Source organism: Saccostrea echinata, unplaced genomic scaffold (genome assembly GCF_033153115.1).
Source record: "Saccostrea echinata isolate AGI-Se365-2 ecotype Australia unplaced genomic scaffold, CSIRO_AGI_Sech_v1 ptg000017l, whole genome shotgun sequence".
Lineage (NCBI taxonomy): Eukaryota > Metazoa > Mollusca > Bivalvia > Ostreida > Ostreidae > Saccostrea > Saccostrea echinata.
In genome coordinates this window covers 1,841,328-1,862,724 of record NW_026889766.1, presented here as the reverse complement: position 1 = coordinate 1,862,724, position 21,397 = coordinate 1,841,328, and the positions used below count along the sequence as shown (strand labels likewise).

The 21,397-nt window shown below is 34.1% G+C and overlaps 1 protein-coding gene across 1 annotated transcript; it reads left to right on the top strand.

Annotated features, from left to right (window-relative positions):
- The first annotated feature begins 248 nt into the window (after positions 1 to 248).
- Positions 249 to 20,254, top strand: LOC133189211 (scavenger receptor class F member 2-like). Its single transcript, XM_061324615.1, has 6 exons — positions 249 to 290; positions 3,293 to 3,329; positions 4,977 to 5,111; positions 19,288 to 19,422; positions 19,754 to 19,927; positions 20,223 to 20,254. Exons 1-6 carry the CDS (start codon positions 249 to 251, stop codon positions 20,252 to 20,254), a joined length of 555 nt encoding a protein of 184 aa, XP_061180599.1.
- Positions 20,255 to 21,397: the final 1,143 nt, after the last annotated feature.

Sequence of the window (21,397 nt, the reverse complement as noted above, 5' to 3'; positions counted from 1 at the left end):
AATTACTAGAGTTTGGCTCTATCTTTAAAAAAATGGCTTACTGTATGTTCAATAATTTACTTAATTGTGATGCCGAAAACTGAAATTGTTTCATAAATTGATTGTACTTTGAATTTCTAATTCATAAGAATTTATGATAAATTCATTGTATGTAGGATGTAAATCTCAACACTTTGGAGAAAACTGTTCATTATGCTCAGCAAATTGTAAAAATAATGAGTGTGATGCTTTCGATGGGTTCTGTAAATATGGCTGTAGTGAACGCTTTATGGAACGCCATGATTGTTCAGGTAAGTAGATCGCTATGTATATACTACAAAAATTTTGTATTGCTTACAATCAACTGTGTCACTGGTTCCTTTTTGCATTCCAACACATATCTTAGCTTAAGTAATTAAAAAACAAGATACACAGCGGGTTCCAGTAAATGTTCTAACAAGCCTCTTCCTTTACTCCTCACTAATTTTTTACAGCAGTGAAGGAGAAACTTTAGGAGTACTGTACAACGATATATTCAAAAAGTGGTGTAAAACAGATGTGGATACTTAATAATTTCAAGGAACTTTTGGAAAATTTGAAATCACAAAATTTCACCAAAATCAATAACATAAAAACTTACGACTTTTCAACTCTGTATACAACCATTCCCTATGATGAATTAAAGTCCAGGCTTTTTGACATTACAGACAGCCTCTTTTTCAATAAAAATGGAACTCGCAAATATACTTACCTTGTCATTGGTCATTTACAGAATTATTTTGTTAAAAAAAAACATTCTGATTGTACACACAAGTACTCTGAAGTTGATATTAAAAAGATGCTTGAATATCTGATTGACAGTATCTATGTGGTTTTTGGAGACCAGGTCTTCCAACAATCTGTTGTATTTCCCATGGGTTCCAATTGCGCCCCGTTGATAAAAGTCCTATTTTTGTATTCATATGAAGAAAAATTTATTCAAAATCTTATACATGAGAAAAAGAAATCTCTTGCTGTGGCCTTCAACTCGACGTTCAGATATATCGACGACGTATCATCAATTAACAATAGTTATTTCCATTCATATGTCGACACGATATCCCAGTGAGCTTGAAAGAAAAGATGCCACAGAGTCTAATACATCTGTTTCATATCTGGATATTTTACTAGAAAAATACGTTAATGGTAATCTAACAACAAAGCTTTATGATAAACGTGATGTCTTTAACTTTTCAATCGTCATCTTCTCTTACTTAAGCAGCAATATACCCTTATCACCTGCATATGGGGTGCAAATCTCTCAGTTGAATCGATACGCAAGAGCATGCTCTGCGTATGAACAATTTCTAAAACGAGGTAAGGCTTTCCAAAGTTAATTCTCCGTTTAACGTCACCTACAAAATTCAAAACCTACGAGGGAGGAAGGAAAAATAAACAAACAAAAATTTGAAGCAAATGTTTATATCGCAGCTAGATTAAGGACTCCCATGTTTACGCCAGCCTATGCAGAGGTTCGGGAAAGCTTTTATGACGTCACGTTAAAACAAAACAAGTGAGTCTCGTTGAATAAATACTATGTGTTCTTTTTTTAAAAAAACACACTCAAATACTTTCGGTTTTATAAAAATTGTAAAGGTATAAAGAGTGCAACTTATCTTGCTATAACAGCACTTAGCGAATGTAGAATGAAAGCCGCTTGATCTAGCTGTATTAACTGAATTGACGTCATTTCTTAGTTTGACACGCAGTTTCTCTGTACTCGAGGCGTGGATCAAGCTATTATCGGTGTATGCAAAATTAAAACTAAATACGGAACAAGCGTAATCGGACCAAAATAGAGAAATATTCTAAAATATATTAATCCACATTTTATTGTCAAACTAAATTGATCATGTGAAGACATATACATAGCCGTAGAGAGCACATTTGTACAGTAACGTGCTAGAATGACAGGCTCAGACACTCGAAAATGTCAAAAGTTCAACGGTATCAGCTTCTCCGTATATCTATTCTGTAATGTTACATTATTTCAATGCGTATTACATCTTTGTCTTGAGTTAATAGAAAGTAAAATTTTACACAATTCCGAGCATGAGGAAGTTGCTCCTAACACTTTTCATGGTAAGATATTTGTCTCAAACAAAACAGAATGAATTGTATAGCGGAAAGATAACCATATATCGTTGAACTTTTACGATCTTTGCATTAGTATATATATGTTCTAATTTTAAACCTGTCACGTGACAAACAGCTGATGTAAGCGATGTCGCTCTGGCCGAACTCAACAGAGCCGAACTCAACAGAGACCCGATATATATATATATATATATATATATATATATATATATATATATATATATATATATATATATATATATATATATATATATATATATATATATATAATGTGCAAAAACCATAATTCACATTCATCAAAACTAATGCTGTTAAAAAAATATTGAAATTATATTCATTCTCTTATCATTGAATATTTTAAGGCGCATATTTCATGGGCATCCTTAACCTAGCTGGGATATTCAAATTAACCTATTCAGTACATAAAAAAAAACACTTATGTAATAAGAGTATTTTTGATATCTAAGGATAAGTCAGTTTTGCATTTCACAAGTGAAATGTTTTTCCCAAGTACACATACTGGTTTGCACTTTTTTGAGCACATGAAGTAGACTGGATGCGTAGAGGAGTGGCTTGCAACTAGGTCTAGAAGTATGTCCATTAGATTCATATCACCACATACATGGTACACGGTAGGAAAATGCTTCTTCTTGTGGAAATAATTGACCGGTATCTACAATTAAAGTCATGATGACAATATTTATTACATTCTTTTATTGAAATATCTTAAAATTGAATATATGTTATCTTTCTCTTTTATTAGATATATTGTATTAGTCTAGCATTTGGTTTTGAAAGGGAAAGTACAATATTTGATGTACGATGTCTGTTAGATAATATTTTACATGACATTCAAACACACAAGACAGGGTCGTTGGAATATCTCTTCTACTCTCATTCTTCCTCTTTCACTTGAAAGCTCTCATCTTCTGTATTAAAGCTTCTTCCTGCTAAAATGTCAGTGTCTAATATTTTCATTCCTTTCAATGTAAGTAATTGAATACTACATGTGTAATCACATCAACTTACTTCTCGTTTAATTTCCATAGCAATATTTTAAGATAAAACTACATTGTATTAAATAATTAAAGACATATATCTTACTGTGTATTGTAAAATCTCGGTTTTAAACACTCTACACTGAATAAGAGACTTTGCAATATTCTCTACAATACAGGGAATGGTTCAGAAAAATAATGACGAACTGATAGTCTGTAATCTTACTACCGACATAAAACACTCAACAAACATTTTCATTAATCTCAATTTTAAAACCATCCATGTTTTATTTTCTGTAAACATCACCAGTTTCTACTTATAACACAACAACTGCGATTACACAGCACATTTTCTCTCACTATAAGATGCAAAACAATGTCGCTAAATGTAAAACCAAACGGGAACAATAAGATAAAATTCCAAATTGTTTAACAAAAGACGAATTCTTAAACCTACGTACGCGGGTGACGTTAAACGTAGAATTAATTTTGGACAGCCTAAGTTATTGACAAACAAGTTGTTTAAACAAGAATATCAACAGTCTCATTTAAAGTCATCATTTCGTAAGTTTTATGGTCGATACAATGACCTTGTCAGCAAATACAATCTATCATTGAGTCATATGCTGACTGGCGTTTTTCATACTAATTGTTTGGCCATTATTTACACAATGAATTTTCGACGGATTCTCCGTTATTTTCCGATCGTGACAAGGAGCACAAGGCGGATTTAACCCGTCGGCAGGGGGATGCTCACTCCTCCATGGCACCTGATCCAGCCTCTGATGTTTTTGAAGGTCTGTGTTTGCTCTGCTCCCCAATTGTATTGTTTTTATGGACTTTGAGCTTGAATACAGTTCATTATCTCCATATTTCAGGCATCAATTGCAAAGTATATGAGGATTAAATACAATTTATTTAGCTATTAATATTAATGCACATTTCATTGCAATTAAGAAGAGTTTAACAATTTCGATGGTCCAAAATTGTTAAAAAAAAATCAAAAAAAAAGACATGTTGGTACATACTGTCCCAAATGTTTATTCATTGTAGAAGATTCAGACATAGACTTATATCCTCGACGGCCGGAGATTGTCAAGAATGTTCATCCGAAGGAAGGTGTTTCTGGACTTTAAAAAAAAAGGAGAAAACAAGGAGAAAAAGAAAATATTATAAATCGTTGTCTCAGTAAATAATCCACGTAAAAAGAAGCATATTTAATGTGCTAGAAACGCAAAAACGGGATTGATTCAATAGTGCATAAAGGTAGTGCGTAGGAGGTCAGGCTTGAAGAAAAGTATGCGCGAAAGACTATTTTTTTCCTTCTTTTTTTTTTTTTTTAATTTTTGCTTTTCGGTTGTATCCTTTTTCTCCTTTTCTCCGTCATTTTTCGTATAATGCCAAGATTCTGTACTTGCTTATTAAGTACAACCTATACCGGCCAAAGTTTGGAGAGTATGGAAATCCAGGAAAAAAATCATGAAACCCATATTCCTCTTGTGTATCTCAAAATGTATAAAATTAGACAAAATAAAGAAAAAGCTTTGTATTTTATCAACTGATAGAATACAACTTTCTCTTAAGATCTATCTCAAATATAAAACAACATACAATCAATCAATCTATCTCAAATATATTATGAAATCTCAACCCATGATGCCCAACACAGACTCTATTTCTAGTCAATACGAAATTTAATCATATTGCTGCGAAAAAGAATGACATAGAGTCTTGTTTTTAGAAAACAAGCTCGTGTAGAGCAAAAATGGGATAATGTTTATGATTTATTGATATTGTTCTAATCTTCAAACACGTATTACATTTGCTGGCAATATATATATGCTTCAGGACTTTATGTTGTAGTTTGTAAAGCTGGCTATTATGGATATAACTGTGAATACTTGTGTGGTAAGTGTAAAACTGAAACCATCTGTAACAACATCACAGGAATCTGTCCCGAGGGATGTCAAAACCGCTGGACTGGATTAAATTGTGACGGTAAGACCTAGCCTGATTTTGTATGACATGAAACATTTTACATGGCTCTTTAGGGAAAAGGAGCAAAGTTAACTTTAAAAAATCAAAATAACAACTCTATTTTAAATTGAAAAAACTTTATTTAAAATCTGCTGAGGTTTGTTTTTCTATAATTTATGGCATTATTTGTTTTTCCTTTAAATTTGTTTGATTGATTTTTATTTTTTTTCCGTAAGTGTGTGACAATGTTTTTTTTGGTTTCAACTGCAGCGAAACATGTGGTCATTGTAAAACTGGAACGTATTGTCACAGTGTAACAGGGATTTGTCAGGAAGGATGTGAAGATCATTGGAACGGTTCTCTTTGTAATTGTATGTGATTTTTGAAAACAACTTATATCAATTATCTAATTAAAGTTATAAAAATGTAAAGGAAGTATAAAGGACCATATTTTCAATTAATTTGGATTTTTTTTTATGACCTTTAATTCATTTTCTTCAAAAGATCAAAATTTTAAACTAGCAAATTTCACGACTTTCTACATCTATATAAGAATAAGAACTTCTATCAAAATTAGAGGAGGAAATTGTGTCTTGACTCTCATAACAACAAACAATATGCAAATGACTTATAGACATCTTAGTTTTAATTGGCATGTGACGGTACATTTTTTTTTTGTTTTGAACATAATGTCATCGGCGACAATATGTACCTACCCTCATTGCACATATTGTCGTCCATCGGTACATATTGTTGCTGGCTGAATATGGAATATTTAAATATATTTACTATATATATATATATATATATATATATATATATATATATATATATATATATATATATATATATATATATATATATATATAGTTTTGTTTGTTTGATGTTTAACGTCAATCTCGAGAAATGTTCACTGATATTAAGTCACACCACTTGCTGGTGGACAGCAGCAAATTTTGACCTATACTCGGTGCTCAGGGTCATTATTGAGCGGTGAGGGATCTTTGTGTTAGCACCTACTGCGACACGCGGGAGCACGGTTTATACGATCCCGTCCGTAGGATCGGTCTCCATGTCCCACAGTGGAGTTGGAACCCGCGACGTTAGGATCAAATCCTTACTCCGAGACTCTAGAGAGGACGCCCTTACCACTGCGCCACGCGGGCGACATTTTTGTGAATGTAACTGGTGTGTAAATCACACTGACGTGTTCCATATGTTTATTTATGCAGCGCGACGGTACATATTGTTCTGTTCATATTGTTGCCGGCAACAACGGCACATGTCATATGACAATGACAATACATGACAATGTTTCCATATCAGTATGATTAATTATTGCTTTGCTGTTCTTGAGAAGAAGATTTTGAAGAATTCTCCTATGTATTGTGGTCTCACCCTGGACATGGAGTCATGATTTGAATAATTTAAACCTACTCTACCTGAGGTTTTTTAATATAGTAATCACTAGTTATGGGCTTGTTGTTCTTGAGAAGCTTTTTAAATATTTTTCAAATATTTTTTTGTATAAATGCCTTCTTAAAACTTTGAATGCCCACTCTGGCCCCATCCTACCCCTGGAGGTCATGATTTGAACAAAATTAAATGTACAAACTGTAATGAAACTTTAACTTAAGTATCAACTCTTCTGGCCCAGTAGTTCTTGAAAAGATTTTGAAAGTTGTAGTCCAACCCTTCCCCGGTGGTCATGGTCTGAATACAATTAAATCAACACTTTATAATGAAGCTATCACATAAGTTTCAACTTTTCTTGCACAATACTTCTTGAGAAGATATTAAGAAATGCCACTATATTTTTCAATAATTCTTAATTATCTTCCCTTCAAAAAGGATATGGCTCTTCATTTGAAGAAACTTGAATCCCCCTTATCGACGGATACTTTGTGGAAAGTTTAATTGAAATTTTTTTCCAGTTGTTCATGAGAAAAAGCTGACGGACGGTCAGACAGACGACAGATAAAATGCGATCAGGAAAGTTCATTTGAGCTTTCAGCACAGGAGCATTAAAATGTCCCAACCCCAGTTACATAGATTCATGTATAAGAATAACGCAAGAATATTTTTCAGATAATCAGTACTACTGAACAAAAAAAAATAACATTCAATCTCTCTCTCTCTCTCTCTCTCTCTCTCTCTCTCTATGTATATATATATATATATATATATATATATATATATATATATATATATATATATATATATATATATATATATATATATATATATATATATATATATATATATATATAAACATTTTTGAAAAAGTTTTCCTATTATATCACAAATGTAATAAGTTTCACTATAAACCTTGAAAAATGCTGAATCACACCGGAACGCAGGTATGTTAAGGCAGTACCAAGATCATATTTCGGCGGATTTGGACTTTTTTCGTAAAATGTAACATTGATAAATCGGAAAAGCCATAGATAAAACATTTACTATAATTATCCATTGTTTAGACGTCATTGAGTTTTAGGCTGAAAGAAGCACTCCACTACGACGTCATCACGTGACGTCTATAAATAGAAAAATTGCCTTAATGAAAAAGTGAAAAGTTCAACACTACCCCGGGGATAATTAAATTCTTTTTGTGAAAATAATTATGTAAAAACATCACTGGGTCATGAAAAGTGCTGCTAGAATCCTACTCTCTCGACATAGAAAAAATTATTCCAAAGTTTCGCATGAAACCTTACCAAAATTATTACATTTTGTACAAACGATCAAGGAATTGTCATCATTTCATGTTAATCAAACGATTCTAGCAGCACTTTCCAAGTACTATAGAATACAAGCTTTCGATACAATCAAAAATTATGTCACCCGACGGAAACAGTTATAACACTCTCTCGATCACTTTCATGTGTTTTTATGTTACGCATTTGTAGGTCGGGTTCGAGATGTAATGACGTCGGTTGCTAAGCAAATGTAAACAACGGAGCGTAATTCTAACGTCATGAAAGCATTTTGGATTTTTTGTCTAAACTTGAACAATTTTAGACGATTTTTTAATTTTAGAAATGTAATATAACATATACCACATGGCTTCTCGGGTGACTATACCAGAATGTTTGCCCCTCGGTGACAGTAAAGTCCAGGAGTGTTATGTCACCCTCTGCCTTCGGCATCGGGTGACATAACACTCTAGGACTTTCCTGTCACCTTGGGGCAAACATTCTGGTATGTCATCCTCGAAGCCATGTGATATATACATGTATGTATATGTATATATATATATATATATATATATATATATATATATATATATATATATATATATATATATATATATATGGACCGTTCTCTGGGAAAAGGGGTCTTTACATTCTTTGTGCCGCGGGCCTATTATGGGTCTATTTTCAAAAACTACGTTAAGTGCCATGGGCCTATTTTGGGCCTACTGTTAACTCATTACGTCACAGGTAAAGCTGATTATGACGTTCCGTCATCATTCGGAGTTTCGCGCCATTTTGGCTTCTTGTTTATGAAAACAATCAATCATTTTACCATTCTTTTACTGGAAAATTATCTGAAAGAAAAGGAATTTTAAATGGGTATTTCATTTGTCTTGATTTATTGGGAATTTTGTGATACAAGTAAGCTTTATGCTATAGAAATCAAAGTCAACAAATCATCTGATTTCGGCTTGAAACGTCAAGACGAAGTGATTATTTCTAGAATACATATTGGTCATTCAAAAATAACAAATGAATATTTACTCACTCGAGAATTGCAACCAGAATGTATATCATGCGAATGACCGTTAACTATCAGTCATATTCTTTTGGAATGTACCGATTTCTCTCCTACTCGAAGTAGACTTTTTAAAAATGTGCAAACTATGCATGAACTTTTTACAAATATAAATGTTTATACAATTTTAGAATTTTTACATGAAACTAATTTTTACTGCAAAATTTAAAATGATATAACTTAAGAATTTTGTATATATATTTTAACTGTTTACATACTTTTAAATTTTTGAGTCCATCGGATGGGACGTTTAATGGTGCCCCGTGTCAAGGATAACAACCCCCATGGCACATAAAAGATCGTTTCTCTGGTTTTCGAAAAAGAGTAGGCTCACTGGGGCCGCCAGAGAAACCTAAAACTTCATAAATGGGCAAATACACTTAATTTGATCGCCGAAATATGGCTGAAATATTGCCGACTCGGCGTTAAACAATAATAATCAATCAATCAATCATTTGTCTTGATCTTTAGAAAATGTAAACAATGCATTCTGATTTGAAATTAAGCAATTTTATCAACATTTTCAATCCTAGTCTGAACTATACAAGCAATCAAAGTTCCAATGGTGGAAAAAAATATTTATCTTAAACACGAGAATAATTTACCATCACCTACAAGAACTTAGTGTTTTGATCGTGAAAATACTAGTAATGCAATATCATATTGTAATTTTTGTAAATATTTTTTTTATCTTAAACCGGCATTATATAGTATACAGTTTAACAATGTAACATTTAAGCCTTGAAGAGCCTTTTGACCGATTTTAAAAAGTTTTAACCTCAGGAGCATAACAAAGAGTTTATTTTATACAGAGAAATGCAGTTTACAACAGATTACATGTCACATAATCAAAGAAATTCGGCAAAGATACAAGGAACTTAACAGATAAACCTTCTATTCTGGAATACATGTAGTCAGTGCATGACATCGCCAATTGCCGGAGAAGATTGCTTATGTCCATTGAGCAATTACGGCTCTTATTTCTGCAAGAAACAACTGTGACATAGAACCTCTGCATGTTTATATGTCCCCATCCAATTAATTCCATCCATTCTGTTTGTTCAAATGACCGATACAGGTTTCTTTTAGGCACGAATTATTGATTTTAACTGCCGGGGGGGGGGGGGGGGTATTAGCTGGGTCATACTTTTTTCGCATGCTTCTTCTTGTCAGATTATTAAATTAATGGAAGAATTGTGGTAGGTATTTACAATCAGAGGGTAGGCAAAATATCTTGTCGGTCGAAATTGGGGCAAGTACCACCCCCCACCCCAGGCAAATACCCCTAATATCTTGATTTCCTCTCAATGTAACTTAAACTAGTAGTAATATATTTCTTCATTTTCTAACAGCTGTGCGTGGCATTTCTAATGAATTAGATATGTCAATTAACGTTTCCCTTTGCTCAAATGTTCCTCACCCCTCCGTTGTAATTTTGAAAAATCATAATATACTTATATATACATAGTAACCTTGTCCGTTATTTATCAACCATGTTATTTCAGTTGTAGTATCGCACATTAAGTGATGCCGATCGGCAAAATGTTTGGCATGATCGTGTACTCTGTTTTAAATACATATGAAAACTTTTATACTTTTTAAGGTCAATTTCTACTTACATGTACATGTAGATGCACATTGTAAGTTACATGTTGACGGAATATTTAGTTTTAACAAATGAAATGCTTCTTAATTTTCTAAGGACCTTGAAGGTGTTTATATATCTTGCACCAAATTCAAAGCACTGGCACTTGTTTCTGTATTTTTTTAACCCATAGCATAAAAATAACATTATTACACCATGGGTCAAAAAATTATTACAGAAACAAATGCCTGTGATTCAAGTCATAAACACTGTAGAAAAATGTTGCAATAAAATCACAATAAAGGACAAAATAAGTTTTAATAAATCAAAGTCTTTTCATTTGATTGACTCAAACAATCCACAGATTGCATCCGAGTTGCCGTTCAAGGGTGGTAAGGACGAAGAAAACTTACTATTGGAAGTAACGTACGTCTTATTCGGTGTATTACAGGTTATTATTTATAACACGATTACAAAATGTGACAGGAAAAGATCAACATATAAACGTTTGAACAAATATAAAATAATAATAATTTAAAACAATACAAGTGGTTCAGGGAAAGGTGTGAGTGTGCACAGACCCGTATAACGCGCGGGGGGGGGGGGGGGGGGGGCTTTTTTCTGAGTTAATTTTTTTAATATTACAACTTTATTTGATGCTGCCCCACATCCTTTTTTTGCTGTAATGTCAAGCACTGGCGAATTCAATGATGTTTTTAATGTGCACCAAAAAAGTAAGAACCACCCCCACCCCCAAACATACGAAATAGGATTTTTGCGTTCAGAACAATGTTTTTTTTTTGCGGGGGGGGGGGGGGGGAGGGCTTCTCAGATTTTTTGTGAAGATCCCCCCTGACTTTTAAAACTATTGCTACGGGCCTGGTGCATGTGATAATATGTAAGGTCGATCTACGTTCAAAAATATTTATAAGGTGCACGAACCGAAATTAACCGTTTTCAAGTCCGATAGAATTTTCATGTTTAAGAACACGTACTTTCACTGGTACATGTAGATCACTAAAAATTATAAGTAGTTATTTATGAATCACTGTGTTTCAATTACACTGCATTTGTATATTTGTATATTTTTTACTTTACTCGTGTTGCGATCATCATATTATGCAGTATATACTTGACCCACGGGTACTTGACGTTACATATTGTTCTTATTTAAAAAAAAATATAACCCTCTACCTAATCTACTAAAAATATTATTTGAGCAAAAATTTTGTGTGTTCTGTAAATGTTTTTTTTTTTTTTCGGAGAGGCCTGTCGTTGTAGAATTTGTTCTTTTATAATGTCTCTATTTTAACGATTTTCTGCAGAGGCGAAAAACCATTTATACCTAAGTTACCTACATTGTATGTGACGTCACAGTTATGTTACATCATAGATTCAACGTAATAATAGAAAACTGTCACGGCACTGTACGTAATTTGAACTGGAAATATGTACGGCAGCAAAAGGGTTAATGATAAAATTCGCGAAATTGACTTTTTCAAATATTTCAAATCTACAACAAATTTAGGACACGCAGTCAAAATTTGAGGATTTAATTTGCTATAGTTTTAAAAATATACGTATTTGAAAACAACATGTTGTAATGAAACAATAACGGCATTGACGTTATTCAATTACGTCATCTTTTTTTTTTTTTTTTTTTTTTTTTTTTTGGTTTTGTTTTAAAAATGACGTCTTAGAAACAGACTAAGATTAATTTGATGATGAAATACAATTTTAGCCTAACTTTATTCTTACACATTTTGAATAAAAATATCACTAAGGACATTTATTAAATTACTAAGTGTGTGTATCTGTACATGTTGCACAGTGAATGACTACAATAAATACATGTTTATGTATATCAATTTAATTTCATAAAGGTAGACTATACTTCTTGCTTTCAATACATATTGATAAAAAAGACAAAGAAAATAATTATGATAACAAAGAAACAGGAAACTAAATACAAAACAAAGCTGTGTCATTACATGTATGTTATCCAAGCGATTGTCAGGCCCGATGGGAAATTTATGACAAGGTAAATGCTTGCGAGAGTCAGTGAGACCAATGGGATGTAAAATTACTGGCCTATCTTGGTTACGATTTCTTGTCTTTTAATATGCTGATCCTCACTTCTACTAATGAAACTCATTCTTCTACGGACACAGTACCAAGCTCTGTACTTTGAAATCAGTGGAACTTTTGTATTCCCCTCAGAGGCTTAGGAAAGTCTTCCATTCCAGCCACTGTCATGCAGGGTACTGGGGAGCCGAGATTGCGACTGAAAACTGGTCCTCGATTATTTGAAGCTGATCAATGGAGTTGGTCTCTAGAGTTTTTTGATTAAAACAAATCCATCACTATGATGCAAAGTGTATGATGTTAAACTTGCATCATATATACTATTTGTACTGCTGTCCCGTCATAACATTCCTCGTAAAATACACGCATTCCAATCATAAACTTTTCCTGTTTTGGCGGTCGCTATTATCAGTATGAATTGTAAGTTTTGTATTGAGAAAACGACTAGTTCAAAGAATTGAATCTGGCCCACGAGTAGTTGTACATTTACACACTATATTTTCATGGTTTGTTTTTTTTTTTAATTGCTTTAGGATATCGTCTACTCGAAACCCAAAGATCTGGATTTTGCAAAGAGTGAAAAAAAATAGAGTGGCCCCATTTGAAGGACATAATGAGGTGTAACTCATATCGGAAAATCGGTTTTTGTGATGTAACTGGAATATTACATGGTGTACAGGAGAAGTGTTGACGCTGAAACTGCCAAGCTCCTGTAAATAAACCAGAACTCTATTTAAATGATGTTTGCCGAGTTAATAAATAACTAACACGCATAGATTTAACTTGATACATATTTTTTTTTGTATTTTTGAAAATGTTATTAAGTGTAACGAAATAAGATTAAAGTAGACTCAACTTATTATGTACAGGCTGTAGGAGCTAATTGAAGTTGAAAGGGGGGGGGGGGTGTCATCTTAAACAAACAAAACCAAAAAGGCCAATATACTTTTGAAAAGGGAACAGCCATAACTTAGCTTAACATGTACATGTATATTCGTTTTTAAAGTTTTTTTTTTTTTTTTTTTTTTTTGGGGGGGGGGGGGACTTTTAATAAGCTTTGTTTTCTATTGTTAAGTATATAATGGTAAAAATATTGCACCCTCCCCTTCCCCGGTTCTTATGGATATTATATATAGTATAGCATGAAGGATGATTCTTTTTCTTACTATACAATATTAGGTCATATCTCTCTATGAGCACTGGAAGTTTGTGTAAAAATTCAATAAAACATATTAAATAAAAGCAGGTATATAAGAATTACTTATTTTCAATACAAACCACAAACTAAGTAATGTACTTCCCACAGGCACCTGAATAGTCAATAAAGGACACGATCTTACCGTCACACCCCCCCCCCCCCCCCCAATTCGAACGGAGTTGAAGTTGAGTTACTTTTCATGATGTGCTCCATTAAAATCAAATCAACCATCTCGGAAACACATTTTAGGTGAACATCTTTGCTTTTAATTTGTCTTGTCTTGGTAGCACCTCCCCTTTTTGCAAGCTTTTCCTGATTTAGTATATCTTAAAACCACATGCACTTTTCGATCTTCAGAAATTCATAAACCGAAACTAGGAAAAACACATGGCTGTTAAGATGTCAAAATTTAATTTAATATAAAACTAAAGTTTAATTTGATGCTGTCTATCCAAATATTAGTACACTGTAAAAACTGAGGTTTTTTTTATTTAATCGTATTTGTTTACACACTTTTGTTTTCTATGCTTGTACAGACTCGTGTTAGTTTCGGGGGGGGGGGGGGGGGGGGGTCCATCCCAGTAAAAATTAATCAAGACATTAAATTTGATGACGAGTGAAAAGAAAAAAAACCCTAAACAATTAAAAACGTACACTACTTTCAAACGTGGAAACCTGATTTCGTAAAGGAGTTGGTCGGTGATGGGGATGTGGAGGCAGATTCGCTTTCCTTCACTTCTTAAGCTTCATGAGAATTACTCCTCCTACTATCTTTATAGATGTCCTTGTTTTTTAGGAGAGGAGGAGGGTCCAAGGTCATTTTTAGTTAGTTTACCACCTATATTTGATTACTCCACAAATTTCGGGGGAGGGGGCTCCGGACCCCCTCTAGATAATTGGAATAACATTAACATTAAAATATGTTAAGTGTTTAGATAATGATTTGATTTCATTATTCTTTTTGAGAATTATTCAGGAATTTTATGTAGGCCTATAACGTAAAATCAAGAAGCAACACCGGCGTTAAAACACAGACAGAAAAAAAATACAGCAGTGCAAACGTGCAACTTGCTTTTAAAGTATTTGTTGATTTGTGAGTATATAAAATGTCTACATGAAGAACTACAAGCAACACAATGAGAAAAAAATCTTAACACGAACTGCAGTTTCATACATGAAAATTTCAGAAAAAAAATAATTTCGATCCACAAACCTACAAATGCTGCATAGAACAGGTGCTGTATGCTACGAGAACGCATGAAGATTATAAAATATAATCAAACTCATTTAATATTGTCAATTTTCATGTATGCAAAATTTCAAAGTATAAACATTTTATACTTAACAGTGACTTTATTTGTTTCAGCGTATGGTTAATTATTCATTATACTAGCTACAGGATATTAAAACCAGCGAAAATAACTGAACAAAAGTTTAATAAATTCATTTATTTTGTATGCTTTATATTGTGTAAAATCTGATGAGCCTTTGGCTTAAAGAAATAAACAAACAAACAAAACAAGTTTGTATATCGTACGTATTCAACTTAAAATTGTCCGTGAAATGCACATGTAGGATTCAAACATGTAACAGTAAATACAATGTAATAATTTTAGAATATCCATCGGTGGTATCTTAAGAAAATATATAAAAATGGAAAAGAAACGTATTCTACACAAGATATGACGATCAACATACTTATTCATTTATACTTTCACTCTGAAAATAAAACTGAACAACGGAAATTGGAAAGGGAGAAAAAGGAACATGTGCGTTTTAAACGCTAAAATTTGACGTCACAATAAACACGTTTTTCTCAGCTTATGTCATTAAGCCCGGTTTTGTCAGAGAGCGGTCCATATATATATATATATATATATATATATATATATATATATATATATATATATGTATATATATATATATATATATATATATATATATATATATATATATATATATATATATATATATAACAGTGGTGTATATCAATCCTTAGGAAACAATTTTCTGACCAAAACCTTTTCTCTCTTCAGAATTGCGAGTAATGTTGCTACCTAAACACAACTTGTTTACTTATATATCTGCTGATCACTTCGTCTATCCTTCTCTCTCTCTCTCTCTCTCTCTCTTTCTCTCTCTCTCTCTCTCTCTCACTTCTTCTTCTTCTTCTTCGTCTTCGTCTTCCATCAAAGCTCATCCCTCAGTTGACTGAGTATTGTCGAACTTCTGTACATACGGCGACAAAGGACTGTACACTTAAAAGAGTCTGTATTTACAATTAAAACCAGGTTCTTCTTTACTCAGCCATCTGGATCCCTGTTTTGAAGGCCTCCAGGGTTGGCAAGACAACTAGTGTGTCTGGCAGGGTATTCCACAGGCGGGTGGCTGACGGGAATAATGAGTACTGATGAGTCTTGATCCGGGAGTGTGGCACGATGAATTTCATCGAGTGTCCTCCGGTTGTGGTGGTAACAACTGGAGTCAGGTAGACTTGTGATGGAATTGCAATCAGGTTGTTTACAATCCTGTACATCATGATGACTTTCATGTTTTGGCGTCGTTGTTGTAATGACGGCCAATTAAGGTCAGTTATCATCTTTAATACGCTGCTGTGTGTCGAATAGTCCCCACTAACAAAACGTGCCGCTCTACGTTGGACTTGTTCCATGCTGTGACTCAGTAAGAATGCTGTTGTTCTCTAGGTGTTTCATGACGACGCTGAATATAATATGCTCCAGTATCTTGCAGCAAATGGGTGTTAGGGATACTGGCCGGTAATTTGATGGTTTACTGCGGTCGCCCTTCTTGAACAGAGGTGTAACAAAAGCATTTTTCCAGTCAGATGGTATTTTGCCCTGTTTGATGGAAGCTTCATAAATTAGGGTCAAAGATGGTGTAATCTCATTAGCTAGCACTTTTAGAAACTGTCCAGAAATGCCGTCTGGGCCTGTGGCTTTGTGTGGATTTAAGCCAGATAACAGTTTCGGTACTCCCTTTTGGTCAATGGAGAAGTCCGGTACCTTTGGATGGGTGCATGTGTCTAGTTCAGGTACACAGGTTGTATCCTCGGATGTAAATACAGAGGTTAAGGATGTTCGCTTTCTTTATACTGTCACTTTAGGTGATTCCGTCCTTGGTTAGTGGAGCAACGCAACATTTGCTCTTAATGAAAGACCAAAAATGTTTGGGATTTTTATTGATGTCGTCATTTAACATGTTTCCAATGTAGTTGTTGTGAGCTTTCCTGCATTCGAATTGGCACTTTGATTTCATGGCTTTGTAGTGTTCCCAGTCCTTTGGATTTTTTGATTCCTTAGCTCGGTTGTAAGCCTTTTGTTTGTTCCTAGAGAGTCGTTTAATATCAGCATTTATTCAAGGTTTACTAAATCATGGTGTTGTTTTGGATGGTACAAATTTGTTTAAAAGTTCATTTTTAAATGCATTCCATAGTATGTCTATAGGTGTATCTTTATTGTGTGTGTTCGTAAAGTTGTTACAAAAATCAGACATTGCTTCCTTCCGGTCTCGGATGCTTGCCTTCTACCATAGGCCGCTGGTATTTGGCATACACTTGTGATTGTATACTGACAATTTCATGGTCGCTGACCCCACACAATGGTTCGCATGATATGACAAGTGATGGTCGGTTTGTTGCGAGAATATCCAAGGTGTTGTTTCCTCTCGTTGGGAAGTTGACAATTTGTTCTAGTCCGGCGTCATTGATCGATGACAATAAGTTCTCATTGATTTCTTTTCGGTAGTTGCTGCTATTGATGTTATTACTATCCCAGTCGATGTCAGGTAGGTTTGTATCTCCATACACCCAGATTGTGTCTTCCAGGTACTTAATGGCAATATTACGGATTGTATCGCCAAGTGCCTGTGAGTATTCCACATCATTATTAGTTGGTCGGTATATTGATGCTACAATCAAAGACTTGTTGTGGTTGCATTCTATTCGAGTTGCTACAACCTCACAGTTTGTTTGCACGTCTAGCTGTTGGCTTATGATCGTGTTCTTAACAGCTACTAAGACTCCACCATAACCATCTTTCCTGTCCTTCCTGTAGCATCGTAGATGAGTGGCATTACCTCCGAGTTGTGTATGTTGCTGTTCAACCAAGTTTCACTAATCGCTATTACATCAGGACTTTCATCATCAATAACATTCCATACTGATTCTTTCTTACTTTTTAAACTCTGAGTGTTCATAATTAGCAGTTTTAACTCATTTGCTGGCTTGCATGTTGTGTGGTTTGTGTTAATGTTCAGCTTGTTTGGTTTACCTTTAGTTGGTGTAGATGTGCTAATAGGTATTCCTGATAATGATGGATCCACCTGTGATAGCACGCCAAAGTACGATGATTGAATAATAAATGATTTCTCTAACATACTGCTGGTTGTTGTATTAATAGAACTACATTTGGCACAAATCCATGAGATGTTTGTATTGGATAGTAAGGAGTAAGTCTCGTTATTCATGTTGATGCATGTGGTGTGATACCAACAATCACAACCATCACATTGTATCCCTGCTTCGTTGTCGAGAACTTCATTACCGCATACAAAACATGGGTATTCAATGTTTGTGTTGTTTTTATAAGGCCCAGGGTTTGGATGGCAGTCTGATGATTTTACTATTAATAAAGTACACAGGTAGATCAGATGAAATTTTCCACCAGAAAAAGTGCTACATGATAGGCTGTTCAAGTGCTTTTTAGTCTGTATGAATATACTCTCTCTCTCTCTCTCTCTCTCTCTCTCTCTCTCTCTCTCTCTCTCTCTCTCTCTCTGTGTATATGTTTATCCATCTCTCTCTCTCTTCACGACCTTAGTAAATATTCTTTAACACAATATATCGGCGACACTATGTACAAATGTTCACGGTACCTATTGTCGCAGACGACAAAGTGTGCCGATGCGTGACTGCTCAATTTGGCGTCCATTATGCAGGAGAAAAAAAAAAGCTCATCTCGGGAATTGTCGACGGCGACAAAAAAAAGGCTCATCTCGGTAAAAATTGTCGACAGCGACAATATGTACCGATAGACGACAATATGTGCAGTAATGATAGGTATATATTGTCGCTGAGGGCAATATGTACCGTCTCATGGCATCTTAAGTTTAGACAGCTACAGATAAATATCACCTATAATTTTAAGATCGCTCCCTCCCTTCAACTAACGGTGCCTTAAACATGCTCTTAATTAAAATTCATTATGACCATTTAGTATGTCATTAAATTAACATAAAAAGCAAATAATTGCTTCATTATTCCATATTTGTATTTCTTTTTTCATTTTTTACTCTTCGGAATAGTTAATATTTTTTAACATTATTTCGGAGAGGACACAACCTTTAATACTCCTTGATGTGAATATGACTGATTTGTCAACTACATCATGTATACATCATGTATATGGAAGTTTGGCTAGAATTCCACTTATTAATATGACACCTATTACTGTACCAGTTAATAATGAAACTCTTAACTTTGAATATTATTATCTATAGGCGTTTAGTAACAATTTTCAAATTTTGTTTTGAAATAGTTTGTAGGGATGGATATTACGGACGTTATTGTGAACATGTATGTGGCAAGTGTTCACCTGTAGCTTCTTGCAACAGCGTTACAGGAATTTGTCCAGACGGATGTCAAAACCGCTGGAATGGATCACAATGTAACGGTAAAACCTACTGGGTTAATGTAATTGTAAGTTCCATTATAAGGAAAATCTACTTACACATTTCCCTAAAAATCTTTGATGATTTTTTTTTTTTGAAATTTAGAAGTAAAAAGTGTAATTTATTGCTGCCATATAAGTTTAGAAAATTGTGTTTTTCACCCACGACACTTATTTCCTTGTAAGCAATTCAAGATCGAAACTCTTTACGTACTATGCCCAGTGGAAGACTCCTCCACTTGCTGAGAAAAAGAAGAAAAAACTGCATAAAGAGAAAATCTGTAAAACAAAATATCGATATAACTTTATGCCCAGTAGACTGTTATCTTTTCAGTTTGTTCTGATGGGTTTTATGGACTTATTTGTGGAAGTAAATGTGGACAATGTCTAATTGGGACCATCTGTGATCAATCAACAGGAGTGTTCCCTAAAGGATGTAAAGGGAATTGGACTGGTCCAAAGTGTGAGGATATTACTTCAGATCACGAATCCACAAATGCATGTTCAGGTGCGATTAATGCACACATCTTTTTGATGTACATGTAAAAACATACTGTTACAGTAATAGACTTAAACATAGGTGATGTCTACGTTAGAAACGCAAGAAAAGTTAAACAAGAATATCCCCTATGTTCCAACACATTAATATTTATTTTACTCAGGATTAACAGTACACAATACTGATCTCGCTTAATTAACCCCCACGTGTAACGGATGCGGTACTACTCGAATAAATCAGCACGCATGAATATTTACGTTTACAGTCGTAACATTAATTAATCTCCTTAATTGCATTATTACAGATATAGAAAAACTAAGCAGTCTTAAAGCTTAAAATGACAAAATTGTGGTCAAATAATGCATTTTATGATCATATTATTTCAATAAAAATGGTTAGGTAAGAAACAAATTGCGGATTCTAAAAAAGTTTATCCTTGCATCAGAAATCGAATCCCACCTAGGGATGATGAGACCATATAAATTGAGGTCCCGTGTCGCAGTGAGTGCTTGCACGTAAAAGTTCCTTCACTGCTCTGAATGCCTAATGTAGACCTAAAATGTAAAGTTATCAACTGGCAACTGGTGGCTTCTTATTTTTAAAAAGTGAAGTTAACGAACAGTACTCGATCAGATTAAAACAGTTCAATTATGTGAAAAGAGCATAAACATTGATTCCAAGAAATTCCCGAAGTGGGCTTAGGTGCGTAGAAGGAATAAGCATCTTCTCTTGATCGGTCACACCTGCCGTGAACCCTATGCCAATGGACTTATTCAGAAGCATATCCCTGGGTTTATTATTTTTGCTGACGTTTTCAGACCAATTGTTAGGTCTTTGTTTTCATATTAGATTTGACCACGGGATGTTCCGTCTAATTGATTATTTTATAAATACGTAGGGTTCACAGCAGGTGTAACCGGTCATCAGAGAATGTTACCTCCTCACAGTCATCAGCCTTTACCTTTGAAATTTACAGCGATTTGTGTTTTAATCTTAGTTCATAAACTTATATACTTAGTTTTTGATATGTTTCGTTGCTTGTTTATTAGTCCCCTACCAGGGAGACCGGAGAGTACTATAGGTTTCCTCTGAGTCTGTTCATCCGTCCGTCTGTCTGTCCGTCCGTCCGTCTAGCTGTCCCTCTGCCTGTCTGTCAGATTGTCCCACTTGGTTTTCCGCACATTTTCCCTAAACGCTTAAAGATATTGTGCTGGTTTTTTTGGTATTTAAGTGTATCTTGATGAGTTACAGATCAAATTTGAATTTCGTTTCGCTTCATTGATTTTTAGGGAATTACGGCTTTTTTTTAATTTTTAATGGTTTTCCGCACTTCTTTTCTAAAGGCACATATTGAGCTAATTTTTCGTATGTGAGTGTATCTTGATGAGGTATAAATCAGGTTTGAATTCCGTTTCGCTTCAATATTTTTTTAGGGAATTACAACCTTTTTATTTTTAAAGTTTTTCCAAACTGTTTTTT